The 20,434-nt window shown below is 39.8% G+C and overlaps 1 protein-coding gene and 1 long non-coding RNA gene across 5 annotated transcripts in view; one reads left to right on the forward strand and one right to left on the reverse strand.

The window, feature by feature from the left end:
- Positions 1-1,598: 1,598 nt before the first annotated feature.
- Positions 1,599-9,291, reverse strand: LOC138170346 (uncharacterized). Its single transcript, XR_011170581.1, has 2 exons — positions 8,771-9,291; positions 1,599-7,125 (listed from the first exon to the last, which is right to left on the reverse strand). It is a non-coding gene; the product is annotated as an uncharacterized lncRNA (long non-coding RNA).
- A 155-nt stretch (positions 9,292-9,446) lies between these two features.
- Positions 9,447-20,434, forward strand: part of PTPN2 (protein tyrosine phosphatase non-receptor type 2) — a 114,051-nt gene continuing 103,063 nt past the window's right edge. For all 4 annotated transcript variants that reach the window (XM_069099603.1, XM_069099602.1, XM_069099604.1 and 1 more), the window contains exon 1: positions 9,447-9,668. In XM_069099603.1, the coding sequence (XP_068955704.1) occupies positions 9,600-9,668 (69 nt within the window). In that variant the 5' untranslated portion in view covers positions 9,447-9,599. The remainder of the gene's footprint in view (positions 9,669-20,434) is intronic.

Raw genomic sequence — 20,434 nt, forward strand, 5'->3', positions numbered from 1 at the left:
ATATTTGTAATCTCTATAGGCATTGTGAATATGGCATTGCTGATACAATATTATATTATCTCCCGATGAGGCTTGACTATTAGCCTCCCAGGAGGGGTGCTAGTTAGTGAATTCTAGCCTGGGGGAAAGTGGCTCAAACCTATAGTCCCTGCTGCTTCAGGGACTGAGGCTAATAGATCTCAGGCTCAAGGGTTCTGAGTAGCAAGCAGGAAAGTAAGCTGATTGAAGTTCTATTATGTTCTGCATTAACATGAGGGGTGGGCCCTCTGGGAGCAGAGGAAGGAGAGGCAAAGCAGTTTAGGAGAGAAGCAGAGTAAGTCAGAGCTCTCCAGCAGGTAATAGTGGAAATGGGCAGTGAATGGACTCCTGAACTTCTATCCTGGGCAAGATAGGAAGATCCAGTCTTTAAAGAGTCACAATTCTACAAAATGGCTGTTGATACATGTTATTATTCTTTTTATGGTTATCATTTCTTTCTGTATAGGAATAAATTCTTTTGCCTAATTCTTATTGTGCACTGAGCACCTCTGTTCCTATTCTTTTTTTTGGGGAGTCCTTGGAAATGAAGCAAAAAAATAACGATTACCTGGATTCTGGGATAGGACTTCATTGAGCCAGTGTGAGAATTGAAAGCTTAATTCCCCTAAATGGAGGTAAGGTTTCACCAGAGTTGAACTCCAGCAAACATCAATGACTACATACAGAACAGGGAATGGAACAGGTCACCATCCCATTTTCCCAGCAGCAGCTTCTCTATCCTAGATTAGGTCTCCTAGGCCTGCCTATCCAGGGCTCTTTTTTATTTCAAAATTATGCTTTCTCTTTCCCATCCCATCAAAACTCCATTCTGTGTGGTTAGTAGGGAAGCATCTATTGAATTCACATGAATTATTGCAATAATTTAAGGTAGATTGCAAAAGGGGTATCTTATTATCTGAAAGGAATAATACTTTAATTCTGGAATTTCAGCAGAGATGTTTAGATCATGAGAGGCCTCCCTGATGGCCTTCAAATTATACCAGGTCAGCTTTTTCACCCACAATAATGTCAAAGTCAAAGAAAGAAGTGGTTGTCTCTCCAAGATAAAAGCCACATGTCAAAGGCCTCAAATTCCAAGAAGACACTGTTTCAGGATGTCTCAACAATAGAAAAATCTACTTTCTGACACTCTGGCTTCAAAGATAGCCCAAGACCCTTCAGAAAAGTCCCCAAAGGAGTAAAAAGCATAACCCACTATGAAGTTTCCCTGGGTCACTGAGACTTCAGTGGAGAAAAAGGAGGGCAGCAGTGCTCCAACAGTCACTGTGGATATCAAGGCCAATAAGCATCAGATTGAGGAGGCTATCAGGGAGCTGAACGACGTCGATCTGCTGAGATCAAGGAAACGGCCCAGTTTGATGGAGAAAAGCAGGCTCTCCTTGCAATGACGGCTCTTTGGCTGTTGCCAATGAAACTGTAATCATCTAAACCAGGCCTTCGTAAATTTTTTTCTATCATGACCCCTTTATGCCTGTTTATCAGTAAGCACCCAAGCGTCCTCAGGGTGGCTGCCAACACAGGTTCTTGGATCTGTTTTGTTAAAGGAAAGCAACTCAAAATGGGTTAACAAGCTTACTTTAATCAGTCAAACATGTATCGTTTACCTTGTTCAGGGGAAAAAGATCAGCACCCTGAACTTCAAAGTATACATGCAGAATTATCAAGACAGAAACAGATCAAGTAGACAGGTTTCCAAACTGTCCAACCATTACATCCATACCCAATCAACATCTGGGTTTTTCAAAGCCCGGGGGGCTCTGGACAATGGCTTCCCAGAATCCAAATCAAATCACAGAACACTTCTCAAAGTGAGCCCCAAAACAAAGCCTCACATCAGGGCTTATATAGCCTTCTCCTGGCTCAGAGAATGTAACAACCTTATTGACTCACTGGCCAATCAAGAAGTATCTATTGAAAAACAAGCCTCCCACCCCGGGCTCCAGGTGCACTTTAGCCTAGGGGCAGGGAAGATCTTCAAAATTTACATTCCCATTACAGCCTGAGAAATTTTTATGTGACCCTAGGTGTATAAAATAGGTACACAAATTGAACAGTTACTGATAATAAGTTATAAAGAAATTTATTTTAAAACAATTTTTGGTGTATGTATAATTTTACCATTTATTAAAGACAAAAGCAAATTGCATACTAATGAGATGGTTGTGCTATATTTTTAGATAAAGAATAAATCTTGGTGGAATATGTGATACTGCAGGATGTAGAGCATCTTCAATATTTTTCAGTTGATTGATATATTGATTTTATAATCAATGCCAACAATGCTGCTTCATATAAACATGTAGTACGAAGGACAGAAGGATATTTAGGGCCATTTCAGAAATTGTTGGAAATTCTGTCCTAATTCCAAACCAAAATTCATTTAATAATTTTTTTTAGGAAACTCAAGTTTTAAACCTTGTTAAACCTGTGTTGCTTGATAACTTGGCAAATTCTTCAACTTTTACTTGCAGATGATTGACATTTTTTATTTCAATTGAGTATGCTTTATGAACCCAATTTAGTTTTTTAGAATCAAAATTTGAAGGGAAGTATTTATGAAAGTGGGTGTCCAGGCACTTCAGATGATCAATTATAAGTCTTACAATAAAATCATTGGGAAGGTAATTTTCAATTATAAAATCTTCTGTGCTATAAACATTTTTAAAGAACAATTTTCTACCCTATTCTTCCATGTGTTAACTTTTTAAGTAAAACTTTCCACTTTATTTTTTAACATAAATACATAACTCTTTTTTTGAATCAACATGTTTAAATCATTGAGTTTTTTAAAATATCTGACAAATAACACAGTTTTGAAAGCCATAACTTATGAAAAAAAAAATTAACAAAATCAGATTTCTGCTCAGTCAAAAATATAACAACTTCATCTTTCTTTTTTTGGGGGAGGAGGGCTTTTTGGAGGGGGGGGAAGCAGAGCAATTGGGGTTAAGCGACTTGCCCAAGGGGTCACACAGCTAGTTTTTTTGTGTGTGTTAAGTGTCTGAGGCTGGACTTGAACTCAGGTCCTCCTGACTTCAGGGCCGGTGCTCTATTCACTGTGCCACCTAGTCACCCCCAACTTCATCATTCAATTCAGTAATCTGTTTAAAATTTGTCCTCTTGAGAGCCACCTTACCTCTGCATGTAGTAATAAACTTCTGAAATCAGAGTCCGTGTCTTTCCAAACGTTTGAAAACAAATGACTATTAAGTGTACAGTTTTTAATGAAGTTAATGATACTGATAATATCTGTAAAGCACAACATCTAACTCCGATTAGATTTTTTTGGCCATGAATGCATCCTGATGGATCGTGCAGTGAGTAAAAGTGATATATGTATTGCCACCAGCTTTAATTTTTGCTACAAATCCAACATTCTTGCCCATCATTGCTCTAGCACTGTCTGAACAGACTAATGCATTTTTTTCCACTGTAAACCTTCATTTGTGGAAAAACTCATAGATATCATATATATATATATATTAGTAATTCCTCATGTATGCTTCCTTCATAAACACATCTTACCTAAAGTAACAACTGTGCCACGTAAGAAATATCAATTGTTTCATCTAACAGAATTGCAAACTTTGGGCTGCCCTTAAGCCTGGTAATAAGTTGTTGGAATTGATCATTACTAGTTTCAGAAATTCTTTTGGAAACAGGAATTGGAAAAAGGAATTTTACGAATTTCATTCCCATACTTTTTCCTATGAACTAGTTCTGATATTTTAATAGCAGCAAATAACACAAGATCTTCTCCTGTTGTGTAGGGTTTTTTTTTTTTTTTTAGTTTTTGCAATTAAATAAGTTTTGTAACATGCAAGTCAATACTTTTCATTGACAATAACAAATTTCTCAAAACATGGTTTTTCTTTATTTAAAGATTTTAAAAATCACTCAAAATATTTCTTTGGTTTACTGAAGTATGCTTCATGCTTGCTATTAAGATGTCACTTTAGTCTAGCTGGCTTCATGCTCTCTGTAGTCAAAACTTCATTACAAGTTAAGCAAAGAGGTTTTGCTTATTGCTTAAGACCATTATCATTATTAGAAGTAAATCTATATTGCAAAAATGATTTGACATATTTTCTTTTTCTTGTCAATTTAGGTGTCCTATAACCTGGTAGCAAACACTCTGCTTATATTGTCATCAGGATTTTTATCTCTTCTGTCTAAATTTAGCACTTATCCATAACCAAAAAATATTTTTCTCCTAAAATATAAATATATATTACTAATAATTTCTCAACAAATGATAGCTTTAATGTATGAAATTACATTTGTTTGTGCTTAATTTGAAAAATCGATGTTCACACTTACAAATACATACAGTGGTGATGGCAGAGAAATATTATTTAAGGGCTTTTATCTTTACCTGCTGCAATTAAACACTTATGTTTCTGTAAAAGGAGATAACAGCAATTTAAAAAAATCAAACATTCTAACACACTGAAATCCAAATATATATATTAATTTGATACATGCTGAGGGATGACAGTAGGAAACTTTAAAAGTCTTTATTTTTCATAATTAAACTATTATGTTTTTGTAAAAGCAGAAAACTGTGTGTACAGTAAAAACACTGCAATTCATAATATACAACACTCATGAATCTGAGCTGAGGTGTTTTTAGCAGCATTCATTTGCATTGTATGGCATGATGGCATGTGGCAGTGCATAGTGCTCATGTTGTATGTTCAGAACAAAGGCTGCAGTGAAGTTGTGCAATGCAACACATAGGCAAGCATTGCTAGAAACACCTTGGAATCATTGTTTTTTTTTTTAAGCAACTGGGGTCAAGTAACTTGCCCAAGGTTACATGGCCAGTTTTTTTGTGTGGGTGTTAAGTATCTTAAGTATCTGAGGCCTGGGTCCTGGGCCCCCTCGACTCTGGAGCTGGCGCTCTTACTCACTGTGCCACCTAGCCACCCCTGTGTTTGATTTTTAATTAATTTTTGGTTGTTGTGCTTTCAGATACCTTTTACTGTTACCAAATTTTTCATGACCTCCATATTCAACTACAGGATCCCCACTCACACTTTAAGAAGCACTAATCTAAATAATAAAGGTTTCCAGTATATGCATTTAAAATAAATAAATAAATAAACCAGGGCAGTCACCTTTTCCACTTGGATGTAAGACCAATCCCTCCTAGGTACATGGTTGATTTACTGTTTCCTTTCCTTTCCTTCCTTACATTCTGAACAGTACTTCAACTACCACCCAGACTGATGAATGAGCCATGTGGTAGGAAAATGAAAGCTAAATTTAAAAAACAAACAAAACAACAACCTTACCCAGGGGGATGGTGTAAACCTAAAGTCATCACAGCTAAAAGCAAGAATTTGGATTGAAAAGAGAAGTAGGGAACCATTTTAATTTAAATACCTGACTAGAGCTCAGAAAAGCTGGGATACAATCCTGCTCTGCCACTCATTAGTTGAAGGCCTATAGCCATGACCCTTATTTCAAAGACAACATTTGTAACATTATTGTAATTACTCTCCTCCTTGTACCGTGGGGCTCAAACAAGTACTGGACACGAAAACACTTTGTAAACTCCAATAGACTATACAGATGTGAGGTATTATTCTGATGGCTACTGATTTTCATTTATCTTATTTTGCATATCCTAATTCAAACTCTGGGGCAAGTAGGTGGCTCAGTAGATACAGCAATGGGCCGAGAGTCAGTAAGATCTGAGTTCAAAGCTAGTCTTACACACTTGCTATCTGTGTGACCCTGGGCAAGTCACTTAACCCTGTTTGCCTCAGTTTTCTCATCTGTAAAATGAGCTGGAGAAGGAAATGGCAAACCCCTCCTGTATCTTAGCCAAGAAAACCTCAAATGGAGTCATGGAGATTTGGACAACTGAAACGATCTTAAATATGGCCTATTTAAAAGTTCCCGTTTTTGTGTTATGTTGCTTCATCTTGTTTTATTTTTAATTGTATATAACTCTAATAATTTTTTAGGAATGGATGAATACAAATACATTGGAGCACAAAGAATAGGTATCTCAAGCCATACCCCCTTTTGGGCACTGAACACTTATCACATAACAGTTCCCATGCTCAAATTCAAACCCCTCACTCCTGCAGTTCCAAGGAAAGGAAGATTTCAGTCACTAACAGAGTCCTGCTATGTTAGAGGTTCTGACTTGATTGTGTGGAGCTGTTTATTGCTTAACTCTCTTGAGTACCCTATCTATAGTACCTATACTCCATTCTGTTTTCTGTAACGGCTGCTGACTGCCCACATCTGGACATGCCTCTCACTTCTCACTGGTCTCATTAGGCATTCACTTCTGGGCCAATGGATGCCAATAACATCAAGGTTAAATAATGTCTGGCCTCAAACTCCTCTTTCTGTGATAACCACCATTTTGTCTCTCTACTAACCTTAACTGAAGTCAGTACCTACTGGCTATGCAGGTCATTTTCGTGGTATCTCTCCTACTAGATGACTATCCTACTGGCCCAATTTTTCATTCATTACCTACCCCAGTTCTGGCATATATGAATGTATATGTAAACCCAGAGTTATACTTAGGATATTTGCATAGACTCTCATCATTAGTAGAGAGAACCATTAGTCAGCACTCCCTGTCTATATGAGTGGTAGAGTTGGCAGAGCTTGGGAGAGATTTCTTTCTTCTTAAAAAAGTGTTCATGATATCTTTTGTTTTAATATTAATTATATTTCTTCCAGTATTTTTTTCCCTTTATTCCCTTCCATAGAGCCTATTTTAAAGGAAGGAAACTATTTTAAAGGAAAAAAAAACTATTTAGAAGAGAAAAAAATAAGAAAAAGAAAAAATAAGCAAAACTAATCAATGCATTAAAAGGGTCTGAAAATCTATGCAATGATCCATACCCATGGACCTGTCACCTCTTCAAAGGAGAGGAAGGAGATATCTTCTATCTCTTCTTTGGGGCCATGCTTGTTCTTTGTAATTTTGTAACATACTTTTGCTTTTCTGTCAATATTCTTCTTTCCATTTACATTGTTGTAGGAGAGATGTCTTCTGGCTTCTCGCTTCAAATGAAGAAACACACGCTCCAAGTCCTCTTCAAACAAAGATCCCTGAAAGAAAAACTGGGAAGTAAACATGTAGAGGAGTTGAAGCCTCAACATGTCCTTGATTTATAGCTTGCTACATTAGAGATTTTAGGGAATGTTGCCTAGGGTGAGATTGAGGAGTCTCTGTTCCTCCCAAAGGGAGAGTTCACTTATTTTGTATACTGTCTATTATTATATTATAATCTTTATAACTTCTATGACTTGTTTGCTATCAGCTTGGACAAAGAAGTTTATTTGATTCACTAGTTGTGATGGTCTTTGTGTAACTGGGATTTGATGGGAAGGAAATCAAATCCTTGAATATAGCTTGGAGCACTACTTCCCCATTAAGGGTTGGTGACCAGAAAAGTGGCTGGAACTTAAAAATCATTTCCTGTAGTAATATGGGAGATGGGGGGCAGGAAGATAAAATTCTAGTTTGACATCTTTTCTTTCAGGAAGGAAGGAAGGAAATAAGCATATATAAGAGTTTGCACACTGTAATGTGCCAGGCATTATAGTATGTGTTTTACAAATATTATCTCATTTGATCCTCACAACAAAGTTTCAAAATAGATATTATTATCCCTATTTGCAGATGAGGAAAATGAGGCAGAAGTTAAATCACTTGCCTCGCATCACAGCATCACACGTCAAATCTGAACTCAGGTTCTAAGCTATCTATAAGTAACTAATCTATAATGGTGGCATTTAAGACACTAGGTTTGTGAGACATTTGGGATAACAATGATAATAGATGGCATTTACATAGTACTTTGAGCTTTGCAATACACTTTACAAATATTAACTCATTTTATCCTCCAACAAACCTGAGAGGTAGGTGCTATTTTTATCCTCATTTTGCAAGTGAGGAAACTGAGGAAAACAGGTTAAATGACTTGGCCAAAGTCACACAACCATCAAGTGTCTGTGGCAAGCTTGGTCTGAACTCAGGCCTGGCTCCAGGTCCAGCACTTATCCATTGTGCCACCTCACTGCCTCTAATTATGGGTTAGAGAGGCCCTTCCTGTGATCCTCAAATCACACACATCATAAATTTAGATCTGGAATATGCCCTACTGGTCTAGGATCATATTTATAAGTGAAAATGTCCTTAGAGGTCATCTAGCCCAAAGCCTTCATTACACAGATATGGAAATGTAGTCCCAGAGTGCTTACTGCGACTTGTCCAATGTCACACAGGTGGTTAAGTGGCAGAGCTAGTTTCAGCTCCACATCCAGCACCCTTTCTTCATGTCAGGTTCAGTTAAGATGCCATCTCTGCTGGGAAGATTTGATTCCCTTCTGCCATTAAGTTAAATATAAGTTTTTTGGGCGAAAGAATTGCTTAATTTTGTCTGCCAATCTCTACCACCTGCTGACACAGTGCTTTTGGCTTACTGAAAGGTTCTAAGATGAAAAATGATAGCTAGCTTCTATACAGAAGATTTTAAGTCATGAAAAGCACTTCACGTACATTATTCCCATTTTACACATACGGAAACTGTGACAGGTCAAGTGACTCACTGGGAATCACAAAACCACCAAGTGTCCCCAATCTTCTAGAGCTCTATCTACTAGGCCACCTAGCATTGAACTCTGCTAAAAGGGCTTACATTAAAAAAAACAAAAAGCCAAAAAACAACCCTTCCCCCATTCTAATAACAACCTAATAGAATAGAGGCCGGCGTCAAGATCGGGTTTCCTCTGAGAGTGCTAAGAAATGCGCTATTCGGGTACAGCAGCGCAGAAGAAGGGCTCTCACGAAGACAATGGGGTCCAGCCTCCCAAAGCACTGCAAGGAGCCCCAGACCACTGTCTGGGCCAGCTGCTCGGGTAAAAAGCATGTCCTCATCCAAAAGAAATCCCGCGTTCCGTCCTTAGCCCTGCAGACCAGGCGTAGGGGACCTTTGGGTCCTCAAGTGCGGCCCCGTGACTGATTCCGGACCTCCCAGAACTAACCCCTCAATAAGAGGGTCTGTTCTGTAAAACTTGGACTCCCGCTCCCAAGGACCTAGAAGGACACATGCGGCCATCCCTGCTAGAGAGAGACGTCGGGTGGGAAAAGAAAGGCCACCAGGGCAAGATCACAGAGCCGCGGTGTGGGGGGCGGGGGCGCGCTAAGCGAGGCTCCCGCAGCCGCTCACTCCGCGCAGTTTCTGCCGCCGGCAGCCCGGCGTGGGCCCCGCAGGGGGGTCGCTCGCGGCCCCGCCCCCTCCCGCTGGTAACCTCGCCCCCCTCACCCGCCTCTTCCGCGCCCGCTCGGCGTGCTGACGTTCTACGCTCCAGGTACTTTCCCGGCCGCCAGCAGCTGTGTTCGGCGTCGTCGTGGGGGGTTGGGGGGGGGGAGGAGAAAGCAGGGAAAGCGGAGCGCGCATGCGTCAGGCGGCCGCCGCCGGGGAGACGAGTGCGGCTCGCACTCGGCTGTTACAGCGAGGACGGGGCATGTGCCTCTCCGGCCGCGGCGGCTCTACTCGCGCCAGGTCTCGCCCGCCACCATGTCCGTCACCATCGAACGGGAGTTTGAGGAGGTGGATGCCGAGAACCGGTGGCAGCCCATGTACTTGGTGAGTCTCAGGGGTTCATGTGGCGGGTCAGGGCTCGGGCTGTCCCTCCAGCCTCCCGTTCCCTCCCTCCTTTCTCCTCTCGCTGGGCGGAAGTGACCGAGCTGAGGCGCGCGGGCCGTCCGGGGACTGGCGCTCAGGTGCGCGCTCCGAGCGCGGGGCGGCGGCGAAGCGCGCCTGCGCCCAGGATTTCTTTTCTCTCCATAAATAAATAAATTGGAAGTCGTCGACTCTCTTGTGCGCAGGCGCAGAGGTGGTTCGGGAGGCCGCGGAGGGGCCCATAGCGGCCTCTAGCGGTGGACTGAGACTCACTCGATTTGGTTCCGCCTGGCACTAAGCTTAGCCTGGGAGGCTGGCATTGCCCGTGCCAGAGCTACGCCGTGTGCACATGGCCACAGAAGTCCAAGTGATGGACTGGTCGCTCTCGCGCCCGGCATTAAATGCCATCGCTGCACTCCCTGGCTCCGGAGTGGAAGCGGCAAAGAGGGCCTGTGGCATCGATCGGTCTTCATCCCGCAGGCCCGGAGTTGAGGCAGCAAAGTGAGGAGTTGGGGTTGGGTGGGTTTGTTTTTATGTTGCACCCTGTGGGGATCAGAGCGGGAGATGGGACCTCCCTATGGCTCATGGGAGTGCTGCCTCCACTGGGCAGGGTGGCTGCCCTCCGGTGATTCTCAGGCTGTAGACACGGAGCCACTTGCAGGTGAACTCGGGTCCGAATGGAATGGACTTCACTTCCGAGTGCTGTGCGTTCATCACAGTGCATTTAGGGTAGATACGGTTGTCCCAACTTGGGGTGGTCGTGCCGGAGGGAAGAAGCAAACGGAATCAGAGTTCGAGATTGGCGTTTGTTCTTTTAGTGAGACTAGGAAGCATTTTTTATTTAGTAATACTTACTGTATTACTGCGCAGCGCCGTGCTGAGCATGAGGGATGCCAGTAGAAAAGTGCCCACAGTCCAGTTTGGGAGAGGGCGCATGTAGGATGTTGGAGCTGCAAAGGAAGATCATCAGCTTATGATATTGAACCTTTTGCTAGTTTCAGGGACTATGGTTGTAAGAACTGTCTTTTCAGAGTCTTTAGTAGCTGTGACTGCAGTACCCACCAAAGCAGTTGACAGGCCACATCTCCGAGGAGTGGGGAGGTGCAGTTGCTTCTTAGGGCCTGGTCTGGAAGTGGGACCAAAGATCTGGGAGCTGTTTTTGAGGTATTCTTTATATATGGGGGGATTAACTTAAATGATGCACAGTACTTTTTAACTCAAGTCAAACTACGGTTTATCTTTATCCGAGTTTCTATTCTTAATTAAACAAAGATTTGTAAAGTACTTATTTTTATTACTTGCACTTATTATGTGCAAGGCCCTGAGGAATACAAAGATAAGAAATAAAATAGTCCCTGCCCTCTAGGAGTGCACTGGCCGATGAGGGATGCACACGGATCAAACACATCAGAAAATAAGTACATTGGAAAGGGTGAACAATGGACAAAAGATTCAAGGTAGAGAGGAAGAATATTTAAAAATGATTTAGTTTTAACCCAAAATATGGCTTATCAGACATGAGATGGGTGTGAGAAGTTAACCTGTACAGGAGAATTCCATTTAAAAAAATTTTCCTGTGTAACTGGTTGATTTTCATTCATTCCTATTCTGTTAGAAGTAATAATACATAATATTTCTGTATGTCACTATAAGATTTATAAGTAGGAAGGCAGCTAGGTGGCACAGTGGATGAATCCCTGGTCTGGAGTCAGGAAGACTCATCTTCCTGAGTTAAAATTTGGCCCCAGACACCTACCAGGTGTGTGACCCTGGGCAAGTCACTTAATCCTGTTTACCTCGGTTTCCTCTTCTGTGAAATGAGCTGCAGAAGGAAATGGCAAACCACTTTACTATCTTTGCCAAGAAAACCCCAGACGCAGTCACAGAGTCAGACACAATTGAAAAATGACTGAACAAGTGCTGGTTTGAAGTCAGAGGACTTAAATCCTGTCTCTGTAACTTGCTACCTAAGTAACCTTAGGCAAATCACTTTAACTCTGGGTCTTATTTTTTCATTTACAAAATGAGACTGGACTGGATGACTTCTGAGGTCCCTTTCAGTACAAAAATCTATGAGCTTAAATGAAAGCAACACTCAGAAGGAAGACTTTCCAGTAGTTAGGCCAGAGCTAGAACTTGAATCCTAGAGGCCATCTGCTGCCTTCTGTCTACTAGGTCTGGGTTTTTAATGCCCTACTTCACATAAGTGTAGTGTATTTGATTGGAAATAATGTCTTGACTTGTAAAAAATGATGCTGATGATAAGAGATTCTTTAACTGTGGAAAACCTTAAGTAAACTCAAGTGGATTCCAGTGAGAATTCTAGTATGAGGTGTCTGCCAACTGTCTTCTTCAGTTACATTCAGTTCGGCAGAGGCAACTGTTTCCAATATGCTCCTGACATCAGCATGCAAATTTGCGCTAGTATGTATGGGTAATGCTCAAGAATTTATCTCAAGCTATTGAGTATTAACTTGGTCAATACAAAACAGTAGATAATCTTTAGATAATTACATGAATTTACTCTCTGCCATGATGTATCATCATCATAGACCTATAGAAAGAACATACAGTAATAATGGCAGGAAGATGGGAAGTTCACTTTATAAGAGTTTAAGGGGGGAAAAAGTTTGGGGATGGGAATATAGAATTCAGTAACAGCCCTAAGAGTGTGGCAACATAAAGGCCATTCAGGGAACCAGAATACCCAGATTCTTATTCCAGCTTTGCTAATAGGGAGCAAATCACTTAATTCACAAAAAAATAGTTTTCCTAAATGAACTTGTATATGAGACATTATATTAGATGCTGGGGGTACAAAGATAAAATGTGCTTGTGGAAATTAGAATTTAGTAGGGGAAGATAAAATATGTTTGTGAGTATAATCCAAGTTGTAATATGATAACTCATGAGAGAAGTCCATGACCACATAATGTTATGAGAATTTTAATGGCTGAGGAATATCTTTTAGCTGAGTGAAATTAGGGTTCATAGAAGAGTTGATACCTGAACCGATTCTTGAAGGAGGGAAAGAATTTCAACAGGCAGAAATTGGAAGTAAGTGGGACACACTGCAGGAATGTAAAAGGAGGTGGTGAGTTTAGATTTTCTAAATCAGTTTGACTTTGAAATACATTTGGGCTGCTACTGTATTGATGGTACGAATACATGACTAGTTTGATAGGCTTAATTAATACTTCCAGAATTGAGTTGGAAAAATATTGAAACTCAGTAGAGGAATTTTGATTTACTGTCATGCTGGAAAAGTATGATTTTTTTTTGGACATAAATTCACATTTTTGAAGGAATCAAGTAGTATTGAATCAGTAGCACTGAAATTTCTCTCTCAATATCAGTTTTTTTGTTTTTGGAGGAGGAAAGGCAAGGCAGTTGGGGTTAAGTGACTTGTCCAAGGTCACACAGCTAGTATGTGTTAAGTGTCTGAGGTGGTATTAGAACTCAGGTGCTCTATTCACTGTGCCACCTAGCTGCCTCTGTCTCAATATCCATGAGCATAATTTGGATTGACAGGATTATAAGGAGTAGTTTAAAAACATTGGACATGATCTTTAAGGCCTCTTTCAGGTCTGATTTTATGATTTTGCTCTAAATCAGGTTTTTAACCTTTTTTATGTGTCATGAACCCCTTGGTCAGTCTGGTAAACCTATAGTCCCCTCCTTAGAGTGACATTTTTAAATAATTGAAGAAAATGGTAAATTTCAGTTCCAGGGTGATAAAAATAAAGATTTCTTTTTACCATCCAAGTTCATAGACCCCTTGGGTTTATAACTTTTTTTTCCCATCAATCCCATTTCAATTCCTTTTCATGTTAGGCAACAGTTAAATAGCTTGTTGATTTTAGTTTAGTTAGCTTGACACACATTTGGTTGGAAGTACTATTAGTCTCTTGAAGGCATCAGAAGAGTACTTTGAAACAGTATTCAGAGTCACTTCCTCTCTAACCCTTTCTAGATACAGCTGTGTACTGTGTTAGGCACTGGTATTAGAAGGAATGAGAATGCATCTGAGGTTTTGTGAGACTGGAGAAGAGAATCGAGAAAAGGGAAATGGGAAAAATTCAATCAGTGACTTAAGGTTTAAGATATGGAAAAATGGGTAGCTGTATCTAAAATAACCCATTCAATTGTTAATTGTCAGCAAGCATTAAGGGTTTACTGTATGCCAGGCATGAGGATACAGAGAAGGTCAAAAATAGTTTCTGTGCTCATGGAGGTCAAATTCTAATGGGGAACTGTAATATTTTGTAACTGTAAATAATCATGTACATCTAAGATACATGCAGTGCAAATTGGAGGTAATCTCCAAGGAAAAGCTTGGGAGGGTATTGAGGAAGGATAGAGAGGTTTCTTGAAGAAGGTCAGATTTTATCTGAAAACTTGAAAGAAACTAGGGAAACCCAGGAGGCAGAGATTAGAGAGTGTTTCTCATAGAGGGAATGGCCAGTGAAAATGCCTGGAAACAGGAGATTAAAGTGTTCATGTAAGGAACAGCAAGGATGCTAGTGTCACTAGATGGGAGGGTGAGTAGTGCAGAGGGCAGATATGAAGACCTTTAATGATCCTGGAAGTAACAGGGAACAAGTGAAATTGAATCACTTTGGAAAGGGAGTGTGTGGCAGTGGGTGAAAGAATGAAATGGTAGCTCAGTGAATAGAGCACTGCCCCTGGAGTCAGAAGGACCTGATTTCATATCTGGCCTCAGACACTTAACATTTAACTAGCCATGTGACCTTGGGCAAGTAAGTCACTTAATCCCAATTGCCCTACCTTTCCCTTCCAAAAAAAAAGAAAGAAAGAAATGGAACATAAACTTTTTCTTTAGCATCATTTTGACAGCAGAGTGGATGATGGATTGGAGAGACTTGAGGCCAGGGAGACCAGATAGCAGACCATAGCAATAGTCAAAATGTGAGGTAATTAGGGCTTGTTTCAGTATCACAAGATAGAATTGCTAGGACTTGGCAACAGATTGGATTGAGAAGAGTGAGGAAGGTAGAATGAAGTTCTGAGCCTGGGTGGCCAGGAGGGTGGCGGTGTTCTTGGCAGTATTGGGGAAGTTAGGAAAAGGGGAGGATTTGGAGGGGAGAAAGATGAATTCAGTGATTATGCAGATTTTTATTCATAGTGTATCTTAGTATTTGTCCCCACAGGTCATAAGGATTTGTTGAATTAATATGAAAGTAGAGTTAACAAGTCCTCCCTTCCCTGCCAAAAGCATCTCCTGCATACATTATGATGATTAGAGATGGATTTAAATATTTAACAAATTCTGTGTTTCACACTGTTCTCCCCCTGTCCCCATTCCCTGCCCCCCTCCCACAATTAAGCCTATTAATTATTCTCAATTTAGGGTCAATTACTTTTATAAGATTGCTTTCCTTCTATAAATAACTACTCATTGAGGTCAGTAGCACTGAAGGGATTGGAATTTTGATTAGGAGGCATAGTTTTGGAGTTTGGGGTGCCCTAGTCAGAGATGTATTTGCCTTTGGCATGTGTTTTCTAGGTTGTTTTGGTACCCAGGTAGGAATCTCAATTCTAGTGTAAAGAAGAGAATGGGAGTGCAGGTGACATGGTTTGGAGATAATCTGAAAGTGACTGTTTTCTGTTAGACACTCCAGCTATATGTCTTTAGTTCCTCCTATGTCCATTTAGCTCTTCTCTCAGCTCTAGCATCCCCAGTGGGATATCTCTTGCAGCCCTGACAATAATAATGATAGCAGACATTCATATAAGTGCTTTAAAGTTTGCAAAATATTTTACATACATTAACTTACTTTAAAAAGTAAATATTTGTTAAGTCACTACTATGTGCTTGGTTCTGTGCTAGCAACTGAGGATAACAGATACAAAGAATGAAACACTCTTCCCTTACAATAAGCTTATATCTAATGACGGAGAAAAGTACACATAAAAATATATACAGCATAAATATAAAGTTAATAAATCCAACTATATACAAAGTAGTTAAATGCAAGGTAGTTTAGGAGGGAGAACACTGACATTAGGAGATATTGGGAGTGGCTTCATTCAGAAAATGGTTAACTGAGCTTTATCCTAAAGGAAGAGAGGGTGTCTGAAACTGAGATAAGGGTGCATTCCTGACCTGGGGGTTGGTTAGTGCAAAGGCATGGACACTGTGGAGTGAGAGAAACAGAGAGGCCATATCTGTGAGATTGCAGAGTGTGGGAAGGGTAAGTAATGTTGACTGGGGTGGGAAACACAGGTTGGGGTCAGGTTGTAAAAGGTTTTAAAAGCTAAATAAGAGAATTTATATTTTATTTTAGAGGCAATAGGAAGCCAGTAGATTTGGTTGACTTAGAGGAGTCACATATCAGATCTGCACTTAAAAGAATGGTGTTGGGGCAGCTAGGTGGTGAAGTGAATAGAGCACTGGACCTGGTGTCAGGAGGACCTGAGTTCAAATCCAGCCTCAGACACTTAACACTTATAGCTGTGTGACTTTAGGCAAGTCACTTAACCCCAATTGCCCTACTTTCCCCCCTCCAAAGAGCCAAAAAAAAGAATGGTGTTGGCTGTTTTTGGAGGGTGACTTGTAGGGGATAAAGATTTGAGGCAGGGAGTCCAATTAGGAGACTCTTGGAAGAATCTAGGTGAGAGAAGAAGGCTTCAATTTAGGTGGTAGCTGTGTGAGTGAAGAAAATGTGCTGGATGCTAGAAATGTTATTTAAACTTTACAACAACTCATTGAAGTAAATACTATAGGTATGACTTAGTCACATAGCAAGTAAGTGGATTCAAGTAATAGCAGGATTCAAGCCTAGATCTTACTTACTACCTCTAGACCCACACTGTGATCACTAGAACACCACTTTTCTTAATTTAACTTCTTTTTATTGCTTCAGTGAATCCCCATTTTTCTTTGATTTGAATGAAGCAGTACTTAAAATGTCAAGGCATACTTAATTTATTATGAGAAGTATTTCAGAGTGGACCAGACATTTGTATAGTATGAACTAGTGGGTACATCCTTTTCTTTGTAGGGAACCTAATTGGTGAACTAAATCAATATCAGAAGACTGCTTGGCAAATGTAGAATCAGACCAAAGGGAATTGAAAAGTGTGAAGAATACTTTCATCAAGAAATAGTAACTGAATTGAGTAACTCTTCTTCCTTACAGGGATTCCTGTCATCCTTGCTATTTTTGTAGGCTGGTCAGGACGCTTGTTAGCCCAAAAAGTGCTGGGGGAACACTGACTTCCTTAAGCCCAATTTTTTTCTTTTTTACAGTTCATTAGAATTATCATTCTTGTTTTTATTGTCATTGCAATATCTCTTTACTTTTTATTTGAACATACAGGTAATATATTACTCCCAAATTAATAGGTACCATAGTCTTTTACTGGCTACATTTTAATTTAGTTGTTTCTTGGTGACACCTAGATTGTTAGATAAATTTTATCAGAAATGAGAATCTCCAAATCATCCACTTTACTTCTGGATTTATCCCCTGAAAATAGCCAGGCTTCTTGAATTTTTGACATGGGTTTGGGAAGATATGAGCTTGAATTCTGCCTTGTGACACTAGTGTGACCAGGACAGGTTTACTAAACCTCTAGAAAGCCCAGTTTTCTCTTAAGTAAAATGAGACTAGTGATTCCTGTAGTCTCTGCCTCACAGGGTTGTGAATTTCAAATGATATATATATATATATATATATATATAAAGTTTGCAAACTTTCAAGTGCCATATAAATGTCAGGTGCCATTGTTGTTTAGTCATTGAGTCATGTCTGACTCTTTGGGACCCCGTATGGGGTTTTCTTGGCAAAAGTAAATTATTTTTACTGCCATAGTAAATTACTATTTTTGTAAGTTAAACTTCAGGAAGTATTGATTAAGTGTATGTGCAAAGCACCATTCAGGATGTTGGAATAGATAAAAGATTAAATTAAAAATGGTCACTGCCCTTACAGAGGAAAAGGTACTTCTTGAGAAGAGCACTTGAGAAGAGCATTTTGTCTTTTGGTTAAACTTGAGCCCTGATGTTGAAGTCCATCTTAGGGAATTGTAACCCTCTCTGCCTATTGACTGCATGAAAACAAGGAAGGGAGGACTTTTCTACTCAACTCTAGAAACTGTCTAAATAATGAAGTCATGCATAACCAACAGCAGAAAGACTTGGGAAAGTTGTAGACATGAGAAGAAAGAGCATATCAAGGAGAAGAGAGCAAAAATTGGCAAACTATGACCATCAAGGAGAGCTCTCAGAGGTACTGCTATTCTTCTAGTTTCCCAAGTTTGTAACCTTAGCATCATCCTTGACTCCTCACTCTACCTCACCTCATATTTCTATTCAGATGCCATATCTTGGCATTTCTACCTTTACAATATGTCTCATCTATAGTTTTTGGCTACCCCCTTAGTTCAGCTCTTCCTTCCTTCTTGCCTAGTCTATTGCAGCAATATCTAGAGGGCTCTCCCTGCCTCAGATCTCTACACTCCAATCCATCTTCCGCATTGCTGCTAAAGTGATTTTTCTTAAGTGCAGTTATAACAATGCCACTTCCCTGCTCAATAAACTGGAGTGCAAAATCCACATTCAAAATAATTAGAAAATGTATAAAAACAATTGAGAGTTAATCAGTTAAGGCACACTTAAGACATACACACAAATATAAAACATTCTTTCATGTAATTAGGATTGATTTAAATAATTGGAGGGATTTTCATTGCTTATTATTGGGCTATGTCAGTACAATACAAATGCAGCCTATATTGTTACAGTTTTAGTGCCATACTAGTCATCTTGCCAAGGGATTATTTTAAAGTTCAAGACAGAACAACAAAATTCATTTGAAAGAATAAAAATTTTAGAGCCAAGGATTCTTTTTTTTTTTTTAAAGCAATTGGGGTTAAGTAACTTGCTCAAGGTTACACGGCCAGTTATTTCTGGGTGTGGTACTAAGTATCTGAGCCTGGATTTGATCCCAGGTCATCCCGACTCTGGGGCCGGTTCGCTTACTCACTGTGCTACCTGGCCGCCCCAGAGCCAAGGATTGTTAACCTGGGGCCTATGGACTGTCTTTTTCTCTTAAATTTAATTTACTTATTTTTAGTTTTCAACATCCTCTTCCATAAATTTTAAGTTTTCCCCCTTCCGTCCCCAAGATGGCCTGCAATCTGATACAGGCTTTACATATACATTCCTATTAAACATTTTCACATTACTCATGTTGTATAGAAGAATATAATGAATGGGAGAAAGAAAACAAAACAAAACAAACAAAAAAGAAAATAGTCTGCTTCACTCTGCATTCAGACTCCAGAGTTCTTTCTTGGGATATGACTGGCCTTTTCCATCATGAGTGCTTTGGAAATGTTTTAGGTCCTTGCATTTCTGAGAAGGGCTAAGTCTATCAAAATTAGTCATTCAAGACTGTGGCTGTTACTGTGTACAATGTTCTTCTGGTTCTGCTCACTTCACTCAGCCTCATGAACTGTCTTTAAAAAAAAAACCTAAAAATTTGATAAGCAGAAGGCAAGAACCTTCACCAGTTTTCCCTATAAAGGGGTCCATCACAAGACAAATTTCTGGTCTAGAATCTCAAAGTAAATAATTTTTGAAAGTAGAACTGAAGGAAGAGCAGCTTTTCTAGACGTCAAATTATACTATAAAGTCATAGTCATTAAAGCTTTTTGCAATGTGTTAAAAACCAGTCTAAATTAGGATGAATCAGAAAAGAATTCCATAATCCCTTGTTCAGTAATCACAAGAAGATAAATATTAACTTGGAAGAAAGCCTTATTTGATTAAAACTCCTAGGGAAATGGGTAGTTTGTTGGAAATGAGGTTTAGAAAAACAGTCTTATTCCATCCTGTTGCAGTTTAATATTCAGCAATCAATAAGCACTTACTACTACTACTACTACCACTACTACCACTACCAGTACCACCACCACCACCACCACCACCACTACCCATCCCTGTGTGAGCTGCTTTGAATACAAAGTCAAAACCAAAATGGTGCCCGCCCTCAAGGATCATACATTTTATACACATATGCAAATAGTCATATCTATATCTATTTAATAAGGTAATTTTTAGGAGGAGAGGTATTAGCTGGGTGATTTCAGAAGGGCCTCATGTAGGAGGTGATACTTGAGCTAATTTTTGAAAGAAGTTAGAGATCCTGAGGTAGAGGTGAAGAGGATTTTAGCCATGTGGGACAACCTTCGAGAAGTCATGAAGATAGGAAATGGAATGTCATATGTGCTGGACAGCATGGGTGGTTCATAAAGTATGTAAAGGGAAATAATATGTAATAAGCCAGAAACACAGGTTAGAGCCATATTGTGACAGACTTAAAATGTTAAACAGGAGTTTCTACTTGATCTTAGAGGCAGTGGGGAGCCATGGATTTCATTAAGTAGGAGAAAAAATAATAAAATGGGCAAATCTTTGTTTTAGAATTATCAATTTCTTGACTCTGTTCTGGATAGATTACAGGAGGAAGGCAATGGATAAGACTTGAGTCTATTAGAGTAGTCCACGTAAGAGATGAAGGCCTGAACTAGGGTAGTGGAAGTGGAGAAAGAGGGACAAGTATGAAAGCTTTACATCAGAGTAGTTAATGTGGGTCATGGATAACACCAAGATTGCACAACGGGGTGATTGGAGAAGAGTGGATTTTGAGGGAAGATAACGATTTCTGATTTGTTGAATTTGAGGTGCCCTTGGCACATCC

Source organism: Petaurus breviceps, unplaced genomic scaffold (assembly GCF_028583685.1).
Source record: "Petaurus breviceps papuanus isolate PSGF00001 unplaced genomic scaffold, PetGlider_PUasm1.0 38, whole genome shotgun sequence".
NCBI lineage: Eukaryota > Metazoa > Chordata > Mammalia > Diprotodontia > Petauridae > Petaurus > Petaurus breviceps.